This window comes from Lissotriton helveticus, chromosome 12 (genome assembly GCF_964261635.1).
Source record: "Lissotriton helveticus chromosome 12, aLisHel1.1, whole genome shotgun sequence".
Taxonomy (NCBI): domain Eukaryota; kingdom Metazoa; phylum Chordata; class Amphibia; order Caudata; family Salamandridae; genus Lissotriton; species Lissotriton helveticus.
This window is the reverse complement of record NC_136073.1, coordinates 402,213,373-402,228,789: the sequence shown is the minus strand read 5'-3', so window position 1 is coordinate 402,228,789 and position 15,417 is coordinate 402,213,373. Positions and strand designations below refer to the sequence as shown.

Below are 15,417 nucleotides of genomic sequence, written 5' to 3'. Positions count from 1 at the left end.
AAGCCCATGGCAGAAAAAAACAATCTAACAATGGAGTCGATGCCCATGCGCACTATCACCGAAAGGAGGAGTCATCTATCCTGTGACTGGAAAGACTTCTTCGAAGAAAAACAAAATGCTAACGTCCGGACCCAACACTAGATGGCGAGCTATGCACAGCATGTGATCTATTGCTACCATGCCTTGAATATTACATTTCAATCAAGAGAAATTGTCTAATATATGAGGGAAACTCATTTTTTCTGGTGGAACAAAGGTGGTGAGGAAATTCATCCAGAGTACTGCAGAGCTAACTGATCCATGTGCATGGAGTCGTTTGTCAGAATTAGGGAATATCAGATTGGTCAAAAGGTCAAAAGTAGGAAGTTGGATCAGAATCAGGGGCGGTGGGGGCAGTTCACCCCAGGCGGCACTATTTTGCGGCGGCCGCACGGCACTGATGGCCAGTTGCTGTGGCCTTTATAATTTATTTGGGGACACTCACTGTTACTACTGTCGGTCACAGTATTGTCAGTGTCCCCAAATAAATTATAAAGGCTGCCGCAACGGGCCACCAGTGCCACACGCGCGGCCACGTTTGAAAGTGCAAGCGCCAAGCGGCCAAGCGCACCTGACCTGCTTGTTGTGCGCCTGCAGTGCTGTCAATTGCCACAGTGGCGTCCCGCGGTTGTACTTGCTTGTCGTTGGTCCGTCCCAGGGCTGTCAATCTTGTAGCGTGCGAGCGCTACCAATGACGCCCTGGACATCATTTTGGCCAGTCCTCGCAATGAGAACGTAGAAGTGATGCATCACGCGCTTCACCACTACGCGCTCTCGTGAGGAGCCAATTCTGGCCTGGGGCAGTGGCAGTGCAGCTGGCCCTGGGCGATTTGCTGCCTGGCGGCTGCAGCAGCAGAAGTGAACTAACCAACCAACCAACCCCTGCCTGCCGTGGAGACTGTAGAGTGAGGTAAGAGGAGAGCTACTTTCTAAACGTTTTCAGAGGGGTAGGCGTGAGCGACACTGATCAAGGGTATAATAAAATCCGACGTTGTGCCTGAGAACTTTTGCCAGGTGGCAGTCCTTCTGCTCGGACGTTACCCACTCTCATCTGCTGCTCTGCCTAGCGATGATTCGTACGGTAAAGAATTACTTTAAAAGAGTGACATTGAAACTTTCGTTTTACAGGGAACGCTCACCGAAATCAGGGCTGGACAGTCACAAATAACACAAATGCAAGCACACACGGGGCCACAGACATACTGCATGCATTCCTGAATGCATATGGGGATGCATCAATGAATACACGCCTAAGTGGTTACAAAGATGAATCGTTACATACATGTATTTCTGTATAGACTGACAGGTATTGGTGTATAGAAAGATAATTACACAGCTGTGGGTCGGTGTAAGGATTTATGCATAAATGTGCGGTTAGAAAACTTGCATATGGAGCAATGAATAGATAAAGGAATGCATCAGTATCAATGGGTGAATGGAATAATGGGTACAAATGTGTAGATAGATGCATGGAAATGGGCGAATAGATGGATGAAGGAAGGAGTTTGGATGGAGGAGTAGTTTGGTGAACAGAGATAAGTGTGTGTGTTTGCACTGTAGGTGGGTGGGTGGACGCAAGTCTGCCTGTATTGATGGATTCAGGTGCAGGGCCAGATGGATAGATGAATGCATAGGGGCAGATGGATTATCAGCAGCCCTGCCCTGGGGCTGCCTCCTAGCCTGTGTCTCGAGTCTCGGCAGTGACTCCTGGCTCCCTTCCCGTGCCCTGGGTAGACTTGGGGGTATCGGTTACAGGCTCAGCCCACAGTCCGCTCTCAGCTCCCCACCATTGGCTGCACTTCCAGCCCATTAGGAAAATGAAGCCCTCTCTCCGGTTTGTCCTATGCTACCTTGTGTTTTGTTAGAAAAGCTTTAGAGCTCATAACCAAGAACTGAGTCGCCTCATGGCACTAAATTGTTTTTCTTTTGTAAACATGTCATGCTCACCGCCGCCACCCTTCATCCTCTTCATTACTCCCTGGCCTCTCTTCTTCACACCCCCCTCATTCTCTTCATCACTACATGGCCTCTCTCCGTCACACCCTCCTCATTCTCTTCATCACTCCCTGGCTTCTCTCCCTCATACCAACCTTCCTCATTCTCTTCATCACTCCCTGGCTTCTCTCCCTCATACCAACCTTCCTCATTCTTTTCATCACTCCCTGGCCTCTCTCCGTCACACCCTCCTCATTCTCTTCATCACTCCCTGGCTTCTCTCCCTCATACCAACCTTCCTCATTCTTTTCATCACTCCCTGGCCTCTCTCCCTCACACCAGCCTTCTTCATTCTTTTAATCACTCCCTGGCCTCTCTCCCTCACACCTGCCCTCCTCATTCTCTTCATTACTTCCTGGCCTCTTTCCCTCACACCAGCCCTCCTCATTCTCTTCATTACTTCCTGGCCTCTTTCCCTCACACCAGCCCTCCTCATTCTCTTCATCACTCCCTGGCTTCTCTCCCTCATACCAACCTTCCTCATTCTTTTCATCACTCCCTGGCCTCTCTCCCTCACACCAGCCTTCTTCATTCTTTTAATCACTCCCTGGCCTCTCTCCCTCACACCTGCCCTCCTCATTCTCTTCATTACTTCCTGGCCTCTTTCCCTCACACCAGCCCTCCTCATTCTCTTCATCACTCCCTGGCTTCTCTCCCTCATACCAACCTTCCTCATTCTTTTCATCACTCCCTGGCCTCTCTCCCTCACACCAGCCTTCTTCATTCTTTTAATCACTCCCTGGCCTCTCTCCCTCACACCTGCCCTCCTCATTCTCTTCATTACTTCCTGGCCTCTTTCCCTCACACCAGCCCTCCTCATTCTCTTCATCACTCCCTGGCTTCTATCCCTCATACCAACCTTCCTCATTCTTTTCATCACTCCCTGGCCTCTCTCCCTCACACCAGCCTTCTTCATTCTTTTAATCACTCCCTGGCCTCTCTCCCTCACACCTGCCCTCCTCATTCTCTTCATTACTTCCTGGCCTCTTTCCCTCACACCAGCCCTCCTCATTCTCTTCATCACTCCCTGGCTTCTCTCCCTCATACCAACCTTCCTCATTCTTTTCATCACTCCCTGGCCTCTCTCCCTCACACCAGCCTTCTTCATTCTTTTAATCACTCCCTGGCCTCTCTCCCTCACACCTGCCCTCCTCATTCTCTTCATTACTTCCTGGCCTCTTTCCCTCACACCAGCCCTCCTCATTCTCTTCATCACTCCCTGGCTTCTCTCCCTCATACCAACCTTCCTCATTCTTTTCATCACTCCCTGGCCTCTCTCCCTCACACCAGCCTTCTTCATTCTTTTAATCACTCCCTGGCCTCTCTCCCTCACACCTGCCCTCCTCATTCTCTTCATTACTTCCTGGCCTCTTTCCCTCACACCAGCCCTCCTCATTCTCTTCATCACTCCCTGGCTTCTCTCCCTCATACCAACCTTCCTCATTCTTTTCATCACTCCCTGGTCTCTCTCCCTCACACCGACCTTCTTCATTCTTTTCATAACTCCCTGGCCTCTCTCCCTCACACTAGCCCTCCTCATTCTAGTCATCACCTCCTAGCCGCTCTCCCCCACACCCTCCTCATCCTCTTCATCACTCTGCCAGTCACCGGTGTATTCAACTGTGTAGCCTTGGACCGTGTCATGTATGTGCATGTAACTTGCATGATCGAGGTAACTATTAGCGGTGATACTATGTCTCTCTCCGACTTCTTTAAAGTGTTCGCCGCCCTTTTTCCCCAGCACCCATCACCCCCCAAGGGGCGGCAATCTGAGGGATAGCCCCGGGCGCCACAAGCTCTAGCTACGCCTCTGGCTGAATGGTATTATGGCCATTGTTTTCGCATAAAATGCACCGAAGTGCTTGATGGTACTTATTCACAACTAACATGCACATTTCTGCTTTAGGTCGAGACTTATACATTGTTAGCTCAATTACCATGTATTTTCCATTGCTCACATTGATAAACCAAAGAAGGTATTTTCCACTATGCAGCAGTTTGTTTTTGCAGTAGCTGTGGATCAGCTCTGCAACTGTAAATGCCATACATCGTTGGATATCACAGGATCTAAAAAATACAATGGCGGGTGCTCCATTATGCTTTTTGAAATCTGAATGAAGCATTGCTTGCTATTCAGTGTAACAAATACAGGAGCTCAGATTTAGCAGACCTCTGCTTGCTCCACAAATAACCAAGTACGGAAAACGTATAAAAGATGCAGGTAGTGGGGGCGTGGCACGGCAGAAGTACCGGTTGCTGAAGGGAAGTAGAGGCAAATCCCTGACTTCAGGCCGATGGCATAAGGCTCTACAGAATTTTACATGACTCAATATAGATATTCTAAAATAAACCACACTGTAAGTCAGCTAGTTGTGACATAGGTCAGAATTAGACTAATTTGTTATGGTTGAGTAATGATGTTATTAATAATCAACAATTCTTACACTATTTGTAGGAGAATAGCACATAATAAATATAAATTTGTTGTAAAATACCAATACTTGTGTGTGGGCAAACTTCGGGGAAAAACTCAGCATTTTAACAAATGTTTGTCTAATTCCTCACACTAGCATAATTTAGTGGGAGGGATATCTGTGAGTTGTACTTTTCCTCCAAAAATTTTGATAGTTTCCTTTCAGGGAACATAACAATGGTGTGTGGTGAAATGCAGCCTATAACCTTTTTGAAGACCCTAAGCCTGATGCAAGACATCTCCACCCAGTGCAGTTTCTATGCCTTCAAAGGAAAAAATGAGCAATCCAGCAAGTCAGGAGAAGGCAGTTGGCACCTGCTGCAGCACCATCTAAGCAAACGGATAGAACTGCTGGCAATGATGCAGTTGGTTGTGGCACTCTATGAGCTCTGCGCGGTCAGTACTATGGTACAGGGATGTTTTATTGGGTTCTTGCCATCATCCTTCGTGGTTGCCCTTCAGTTTCTTTTTTCTTTCTTTAACTCATTTGTTTCTTTGGCTCTCCTTTCTTTTATGTTCCAGGATGTGTGGATGGATGAGTAGACCAGTGTCAGAGGTGGAAAAACAGGGTGGAGCTAAGTGAGGCTTTCAATCTCAGTTCAAGAAGATACTCAAAGTCCATCTCCCTCCCTGGCTCTCCTTTTCGGTCATCTTTTATTTTCCAGATTATCTGTATGGATGGGAGTGATGGTGAAGGTGGACAAGCAAGTGCGTTTAGTGAAGGTGCGGGTGCTCCACTCGCAAAGTGAATGCATCTCTCTAACTCTCTTTCCCTCATTGTTCCTTCCTAGATGTTTTGCCCTGTTGATGAAACGAGGTGCCCTGCTCAGCAGGTGGGTAACGAAGAGAAGTAAGAGTAAGGGGTGTGCGAGAAGAAAGGCTGGCCGTAAGTGATGTGTCTCAATTGTCCTAACTTTCTTTCTTATTTTTGCCCTCAAGGTTTGTGGCTGGATAGAAGAGAAAAGATGATTGCCGTAGCAAGTGGTAAACTGAAAGAAGTAAGGGTTGTAAAAGAGAAGGATTAGGTCAAAGGGTTTCACTCTCCCTAACTCCATTTCTTTTTGCTACTAATTCTGCTGCTTGTGGGTTACAACCAATAGGGATCGACAGCCACCTCAGCCACTGAATGATAGAAGTATGTGGTCAGGCTACTGTCTGTGATTAAGGAGTGGAGGTAAGGAAAATTGGAAAATGGAGTTGTACTGGTGTGGTGAAGAGTGAGGGATGCACTGGAACTTCAAACCTCTTGATAATTAGGCATTGTGTTGTGTTTCCTTTCTTAGCATTTAAGTTAACATTTGCAATGTAAATATTTGTACCCTCAATATTTTCCACTTATTCTGGAGTTATTATACTTAAGTATGTCTGCAAATTGCCTTCTTGATTGCAGCGACTGTTCTGATTGTGTTTTATTCAATGCTGTTCAATTAAAAGTCTCTTAGTGGCAAACCTAAACTACAGCCAAACCTTTACTAGACAAAGGGGCAAACTCCAATTTGTGCACCCACATTTGTAAATACATTCTGCTAGCAACCCATCATGAACTGACCACACATAACAAAAGGAATATTATGTAACTTGATTTTTTCTTAACTAACAGTTTCAAACAGGATTTGGGTATATTTGTCTCCAGATATGCGCTCCTTCACACTCACAGACTCAATTCAAATGCACGGGTCATTTTGGATACCTCCATTCAACCGTTTTTTTCCTACTCAAATATCTACTGAAAAGTTGCCCGAAATGAGGTCATGGTTCAAGACAGATATAGTTCATATGCAGGTCATTTTGTAGTATGTTCCCTTTTGATTCTCCCTTCTTTTAGTGTATTGAACGTTTTAGGCTGCCGTTGCTTTGGACAACCACATATAACACATTTATTTTGTGCCATAATATAATTTTAGAAATGTACTGTACATGTTATTATTATTATTCAGTTCTTCTTGGGATGCAGTATGAACATTTCATACAAGGTTGAACAACATGATGCACTGTTTTTCTTGTATTCTGTCAGCAATATCTCCTAATGCTTTTAGAGACAACACAGTTGCACAGCTGCTGTTTTCCAACATGGTAGTTCTTATCATATAAACTATGACTTGCCCTTTGGAAAACAGAGAGGCGAATTCTAGCAGCGGTGAAAGGCCTGGATTGGGCGCACCAACCTTGCATAACCTAAGCTTACACCTTTGATGTGGACCACCTAACTACAAATGCCAGGTATGGGGTACGGTGCTAGTCCCAGAGATCAAGGATATATCGCAGTGCTCATGTAGTGAGGGTAGACCTAGACAGATATATCATTAGTCACTGTAGGGCTTTTTTAGGGCTCGCCTGCTGATGCGCTTCTGCGTATAGCTGGCGAAGCTCTATTGTGGCTTAAACAGAGCTTAACCACCACTGGCGATTCCACTGGCGATTCCTTGCAGTGCATGTGCTTTTTAGGTCATTGCGCAAGCGCAAGCCCTAAAAAGCACGTGCACAATGCCACCAGCCACCTGCCTGCCTGCCTCGCATTACCACATCAAAGGCAGCCCTCCCAGCGCATTTCTCACCCCCTAATTATTCACGGCCGGCCGGCCGTACTTTCAGTTTCGTCTCCTTTTAAAACTTGTTCAACTTGTTTTCTCAATTGTTGACTCCCATCTTTCGCCACCAGGACTTGTCCTCTTCCACTGCTTCAGTTTTACAGTCTGTGCCAGGGTTTCCCTGACTCGGTGCTTTATTATTCAGATGCTCAGAAACAGAGGTGGTCGTCTCCGCTCCCTCCCTTTGTTTGCAAAGCAATTCAGGGCTTCGCCACCCTTCCCGGCTTGCAATTTGCCTCCCCCACCCCCACACCATCTCCTGCACATTGCTGCTTATAAATTTCAGTGCTTTAGCAAAATATGACAGACTGATAATGTGCAGCGCAGACTTTGCTTGTTTTTTTCTACAATGGCTTCGATTGTTGGCTTGAAATGTACACTGTTCGATTGCCAGAAGCAGGGCTTCGTAGAAATAAATACAGGCTTATATCTAAACGTGTTACAAATAAAAACGACATATTTCCTCTATCACAAACCCTAATGGAACTCGCAGACTGTGTTGACGTGGCGGTCTGTGAGTGTTGGGTAAGAGAGGCATAGTGCTGTACTATCACAGAGGAGACATCAAAATGTATTTCCTTCAAATGTGTGCTCCTATTTGGTATAGGGCTAACAATTTGCTGTTCGAAAACTTCAGATTACTTAGACGTTCCAGAGCAGCAAGTACTCACTTTTTGGTATACCATATTATATTACTATTGTAGGTATGGGTGCTTTGTATAGCACCAACATGTAGCCCTCCAGTCACGTCCGATCACTTGCATAGCCTGCAGCGATTGAAGAAAAGCTAGATATGCCACGCGGCATTGTTTACAAGCTAGACACATTTCTTCATTTATATATTTATTTGTTTATTTATTTGTATTTTGTGTAGTGCCTGCATATTGCGTCTATACATTTTAGAGATTTTTGACTCCCCGAAGGAGGAATGAGCCGGGCTTGAGCTAGCCTTTAAGCTAAAAAGACTTTTTAAAAATGTTTTATTCTCTGGATATTAGTATAGGTCCTGTCCTTTGTATAGCGTCAACATGCCATCTTTCAGACACCTTATAGCACATTTTGATCCTAGAGTGCAAAAAGGTAGTTGATGTATATTCCCTGGTAGCTCCGTTTACCTGACTCCTTTACAAAATAGAAAGAAAATAACCGAGGCACCCACCAAACAGCTCCACAGATGCACCCACCACACAGCTCAACAGATGCACCCACCACACAGCTCCATCTACACAGCTCCACCGATGCACCCACCACACAGCTCCACCGATGCACCCACCACCCAGCTCCACCGATGCACCCAGCACACAGCTCCAACGACACAGCTCCACCGATGCACCCACCACACACCTCCACTGATGCACCCACCACACCGCTCCACCGATGCACCCACCACACAGCTCCACCGATGCTCCAACTAAGCTCCACCAATGCACCCACCACACAGCTCCACCGATGCACCCACCACGCAGCTCCACCGAGGCACCCACCACACAGCTCCACCGAACGACCCACCACACAGCTTCACCGATGCACCCACCACACAGCTCCACCAATGCAGCCACCACACAGCTCCACCGACACAGCTCCACCGATGCACCCACCACCCAGCTCCACCGATGCAACCACCACCCAGCTCCACCGACACAGCTCCACCGATGCACCCACCACCCAGCTCCACCGACACAGATCCACCGATGCACCCACCACACAGCTCCACCGATGCACCCACCACCCAGCTCCACCGATGCACCCACCACCCAGCTCCACCGATGCAACCACCACCCAGCTCCACCGACACAGCTCCACCGATGCACCCACCACACAGCTCCACCCACCACACAGCTCCACTGAGGCACCCACCACACAGCTCCACCAAGGCACCCACCACACAGCTCCACCGATGCACCCACCACACAGCTCCACCGAGGCACCCACCACACAACTCCACCGATGCACCCACCACACAGCTCCACAGATGCACCCACCACACAGCTCCACCGAAGCACCCACCACACAGCTACACCGATGCACCCACCACACAGCTCCACAGATACACCCAGCTCCACCGATGCACCCACCACACAGCTCCACCGATGCACCCACCACACAGCTCCACTGATACAACCACCACACAGCTCCACCAACACAGCTCCACCGATGCACCCACCACCCAGCTCCACAGATGCCCCTACCACACAGCTCAACCCACACAGCTCTACTGATGCACCCACCACACAGCTCCACCGATGCACCCACCACACAGCTCCACCAAGGCACCCACCACACAGCTCCACCGAGGCACCCACCACACAGCTCCACCGATGCACCCACCACACAGCTCTACCAATGCACACACCACACAGCTCCACCGACGCACCCACCACACAGCTCCACCGATGCACCCACCACACAGCTCCACTGATGCAACCACCACACAGCTCCACCAACACAGCTCCACCGATGCACCCACCACCCAGCTCCACCGATGCCCCACCACACAGCTCCACCGATGCACCCACCACCCAGCTCCACCGATGCCCCCACCACACAGCTCAACCGACACAGCTCCACCGATGCACCCACCATACAGCTCCACCAAGGCACCCACCACACAGCTCCACCGATGCACCCACCACACAGCTCCACCGATGCAACCACCACACAGCTCCACCGATGCAACCACCACACAGCTCCACCGATGCACCCACCACACAGCTCCACCGATGCACCCACCACCCAGCTCCACCGATGCCCCCACCACCCAGCTCCACCGATGCACCCACCGCACAGCTCCACCGATGCACCCACCACAAAGCTCCACCGAGGCACCCACCACACAGCTCCACTGAGGCACCCACCACACAGCTCCACCGATGCACCCACCACACAGCTGCTCCACCGATGCACCCACCACACAGCTCCACCGATGCTCCAACTAAGCTCCACCAATGCACACACCAAACAGCTCCACCAATGCACCCACTAAGCTCCACCGATGCACACACCACTCAGCGCAACCACAGCATCACTCAGCGCAACCACAGCATCACTCAGCGCAACCACAGCATCACTCAGCGCAACCACAGCATCACTCAGCGCAACCACAGCATCACTCAGCGCAACCACAGCATCACTCAGCGCAACCACAGCATCACTGGTTCAAATATGTTCTTTCAATGTTTCAAGCTGTTTTCAAGCTTTCACGCTTTATTACAAATCACAAAAAGATGTTAATATTTCACTTCTGTTCTTTGATTTTCGTCACAATAAAAAACACTGAACATAATCTTCACAAAAGTTATTTACAAAAGTTTAAGCTATTGCCATTACAAATTAAATAAATTATTTAAGTATTAATTATTTAAAAAAATTAAAAGCCATTGTTATTTGTAATATCAATACATCTAAGTCATGTAAATACAAAACATGTTGCATTACAAATGCTATAGGTGTCACATTTGCAAAAGTTATAACTATTGGCATTGTAAATGACAAAGCTATTAATTTAGCTATTTTAAAATATAACACATAAATAAAAAAAAATCATTTATAAGACCAATAGCTCAAACTTTCCTAATGCGAGCCCTATTGCATTTCCAATGCTTGTATTGTTTGCTAGTAATGCTGATTACTTTGCTTAGTGTATATATTTTCTAATCGCAGCACAGCTCCTTCATAACAGACTAAGGTAGCTTCAATAAAAATTGTAAACTTTCCTTGTGTCTTTCGTTTGTTTATTATGGACACGCATCTGTGAGAAATGAAAGGAGATGATCTGTTTCCACAGTTCCCTTGGAGACTAGAGGTTCGTGTTCTAGGTTGCCAATTCACCTGTCACTCTGGGAAGGTGAGTAGGGCAGATGAGGCACTGTTAGCTAGTAGGATTTGGGCCTATGGGTACTGATGTGCTAAGGAGACTCAGTCCCTACATTCTGACTCACTGTGATCCCAAGGCACAGTTCTGTTTCTTAGCAGAATCCTGCAACAATGTTTACTATGCAAGCAGATGCACTGAACACCCTCCAATGGAACTCTAGCTGTCCAGCAACCTAGCCTTTCTATGGCTACACAGGCCAGTATGGGCTACAAGTTCCTTTTAGTCTTGAAATAAAGGAGTGACTCCCACAAAACACCCTTTTCACACATTAAAGGGCATTGACAATTTCCAAGTCACTAGGCCCTCTGCGGGGAAGCACTGCTACACTGAGCCCCATATCTTTGCAGTGAAACAAGCCTGGTGCAGGACAGCTCATAAGGACTTCAAAAGCCATAACCTCTTACACAAAACGTAGCAGTGCTAGCAGAATGTCCCGAGCCCCCTGCCCATGCCTAGTCTACCTCGTACTCTAAGTTTAGCTTTTTTTGTAGTGTAGTTTTTAGACTCTAGTTGAAACCCACCTCTGTCTTTTAAGTTGACCCATAAATTTTGCCAGCGATTAATCATCACTTCCCTTCCCTGATGAATCAATTTTCGTGCAAGTTTACAATTTCTTAGCATTCGGGTTTACAACACAAACTAGTGCTAGACAAGATAGTTTTGTGAGAATGTGCTTCAAGTCTAGGTCATCAAAAGAGGTCTCACTTGATCAATGACTCTGGCCTGAAATCATCAGCTCCAACGAGAACGCTCTTTTTCTTCGTTATTTGATCGAAACACTAACTAATCTGCAAATAAGAGAGCTTTGGACTACAGTCACCTTAATTGAATTCAGAAAGCATGTTAATAAAAACATGCAGACACCATCCTACCTCCAGGACAAAAACGAGCTGGCAAAGTGGTCCTGTGCACGGATGATTATAAACAATAAATCTGACCTCTCTATATTGTCACGTTATTCAAAATTCTTTAAAAAAGTTTTATGGAATATCATATTGGTGCTTTACCGACACTAGACTTTCTTCCAAAATGGTCTAAACAAAGAAAAAGCAGTCAATGCAGTTTATGTAATAAAGCTGTTGAAACTAGAATTCATGTAGTTTGTATTAATGCTACACTTTTAAAAGAGAGAAGAGCTCTGCTGTGCTAGCCTTTCATCCATTCATTTTGGCAAGCTTCAGATTGAATATTTTAAAACGAACAACACAGTCTTCTAACTTTGTGTAGCTAAATTCCTTTGTCTTTTAGAGAAAAAACTATATGGCCTAACCTAAAGTTTCAACTGACCAAGGTTTAAGCCTTACGATCGAAATTAAATAGGTCACAAACTCGGATCATGTTCTTCTATATATTTAGTATAGGTACTCATAAAACAGATTTAAAATATGTATTCAAAAAGTTTGTATGAAATAAATAGTTATAATTTGTTTTTTACATTGATATATTCACACAAGTGATAGTTTTAATGAATGATGCATTTTATAAATATACTAGGCTAGAACATATAATTTGTGCTATGGCTTTAAAATTATTAGCTATGTCTTTACATTCGCCCAGGAACAAGTTCAATAGAATTAACCGATGGTAGACTCTTGCTAAGCAAATGTTGAGACACTTCACCCTACTAGTGGCCTCCTGTAAATAACTTACCACCCTGCAAGGAAGGCGAATTATTATGTCTGTCCTTGTAGGAGGTCAGGACACTGAATGCCATGTATCACCAGCTAAAGTGTGAGCACACATCAGCTTTTCCAAAACTGCTGTATCATTCAGAAAGCAGTCTACAACCAGACAGAGCACCTGTCAAAAATATGGTATGCGTGTAATATTCGCTAGGCTTCGAGCAGAATTTACATTGCTCTTTGGTTGGGCTCTCCCAAACCCAACCTGCATGGAATATGGGTGCAGCCACTCTGATCACAGCATCCGGCTTAAGTCCTATGTCTGGGGCCTTTGTGTGAGCTCATCAAACATCTGGAAGCAGAGACTTGCTTGATGGTGTGGGCTGCTAAAGTGGGAGAATGCACCATCACAACACACCCAGTGCACAATGACTGTCACGTAGCATGTGATTTGTGCACTTGTCTATGTGAATCCTGCTCTACGTTGCTCAGTGCACCCCGCAGTTCATGTAACTGCAGTTGGTAATCTGGTAATGGTGTCCTGAAGAAAAAGCAATGATTTGCTATCTTCTATTGTGGGTCAAAGAAAGCAATGAGGCATTAGAAGCCTCCATACTGCACAAAGAAAAATGAAACAATTTTCAGCAAATATGAGGGCAGACTGAGCATTAAGTTGGCATTCTACATGCAGGATGTCTCCTATCATATGCAGGCTGGCACTTCAACACTTTTCACATGGTTGGCTGACTAGTTTGCAGTGCTTTGCGATGGTGAGATGGGTGATGCTGAACACTGCTGTCACTGAGGAAAAGAAAAAAAAGTGAGGGGTGGAAAGCTTGATTTAATCTCAACCACAATTTATTACCAAGTTCTGCCTTCCCGTCCTCAGTGTTTTGCCCATTGAGTGTGCCAGCACTTTCAAGGCACTACATAATACTGGCTCAGCATACCTCAACAAATCGCATCTACTTTCACAAACCTACCAGACACCGCCGCTCGTCCAAACTCATACTTGCACAAATCTCACACATTCAGAAAAATCAGATCCGGCATTCAAACCTTGTCCTAACATCATCCCCAGGGCTTTAAGTGTGCCGGGTCCTGCCGGTGCTCAGCACTGGCAGTTTTTAAAAGCAGGTTCCAAGACGGGTCCCTATCGGGCACTCCATTTTTACCGTCAGGGTGAAAAAAAAAAGTCACTGCTTTTGATGTAACTTCAAAGAGACTTGTTTTTCAGTATTATATGGTGCAAAGTTGGAGCACTTTACATAAGCACCAGTTACATTGCACAAGGACATATTCATTTTTTGATTCACAGGATGCCAGGCTTGAACCTGCTTTCTCAGCTCGAAGGTCTGCTGCTCTAGCATTAGGCCACAACCTCGCCCACACGAACTAAACCATTTTCGATATTATACATAACGAAGTCATAGCTGTTGCTTATTTATCTTATGCAACTTACAACCATTGACAAAGAGAATAGTCCTGGCTTGTTGCAGGTGAAATGATACTTGTGTTATATATCTGGATAAATGGACGACAGAAGCAGCAGAATACCAGTGGGGCAGCACACTATGATAAGCACATATGTTTAGCTTATGTTTTTAAGCCACACCCTTAATTACAGCGGCCAAGCCCCTATGAGAGACCCCCCAGTTTTTTCATCCCACTTAAAGCCCTGATCATTCCTAAAGCGTGAAATCACCTGCTGCAACATATAAGAGTGTCCTCCTCCTCACTTGTTGCATTCCACAAAAAGCTGAAGACCTGGCTTTTTAAGCAGTCCCGTTAGGCCCTAAGTGTGCCTAAGCTCACACCTGCTCAGCACCAGGATATCCTCCTGGGTGATAGTGCGCTCTACAAATCTGCATAACATGATGTGGAATCTGTGTCTATAAATATAACTGAAAAAATGCAATACAATTTGTTAAGATTCACTAGAACTTACTTACTTGATTCAGTTTACAAATGTAAAATTAAATCTATTAAACAGCCCACAAATAAGTGACGCTTCAATAACTTATACTGGAACATGAAAAATGATGTTCACATTTATCAGAGACCTTCAAATCTGCAAGCATGCAGTAGAATTTACATCGTGCACCTACCAGTATGCCACCTGTAAAGAAATATTTTAAAAACATATTTTGTGATTAATAAAGAAAAATGTTTGCAGTACATCCTACATTGTTGTGTTCAATTAAAAGAGTTTTCTTTTGCCCAAAGGTCTAGTAACTGAAGAAACTGTTTGAGTCATGATGAATACTTACCAGATAGAAGTAATGCAATTGTTGTGGTCAAGGGCTGTATGAAGAGCTGCAACACCATGTTCCGTAATACAATTGTTAGAAAGTCTAAGAAAAAACACAATAATGGCAGTGAATTAAAACTTGACTGTAAAATTGCACTGTGAAACAAGATTGTGTCACTTGGAATTTTTTAAGAATGACATCCCATCAATTTGGGACCGACAAACATTTTTAGCTTTTTATCACTCAACTAAGTGTATAACAAGAGGGAGATAACAAATGGGCGGGCGAAATTCAAGTAAACACATAGATCAAATTGCTTTGATTTCATCACGCATGTAATTTGACAAGCGTAACCAATTCCAGTGTATGTGTCTTTTCCAATTATATCCACTTAGAATGAGTAGTGAATGCAATTTTTTAATAAACATGATTACATCTATGAGACGTAGTATTACACTACACCTTCAATTCCGGTTTATTTATTACATTTTTTGGGAACTATAAACATAAGAAGAGGCAGGCTCATGCAGCAACAAAAGCATAGATTTCCAGACACATGCATCTTTACTATAAC

The 15,417-nt window shown here is 45.5% G+C and overlaps 1 protein-coding gene across 4 annotated transcripts in view; it reads right to left on the bottom strand.

Moving 5' to 3' along the window:
- NOD2 (nucleotide binding oligomerization domain containing 2) overlaps positions 1–15,417 on the bottom strand; it is a 379,168-nt gene that overhangs the window by 40,778 nt on the left and 322,973 nt on the right. For 3 of the 4 annotated variants that reach the window (XR_013603462.1, XR_013603461.1, XM_078668543.1), the window contains one exon: positions 14,862–14,945. Coding sequence is in view for 1 of the 4 variants with exons in the window: in XM_078668543.1 (XP_078524669.1) it covers positions 14,862–14,945 (84 nt within the window). In the remaining 3 variants the exon portion in view is untranslated. Of the gene's footprint in view, positions 1–14,861; positions 14,946–15,417 lie in introns of those variants that run through there. The other variant, XR_013603463.1, reaches the window with a different exon arrangement.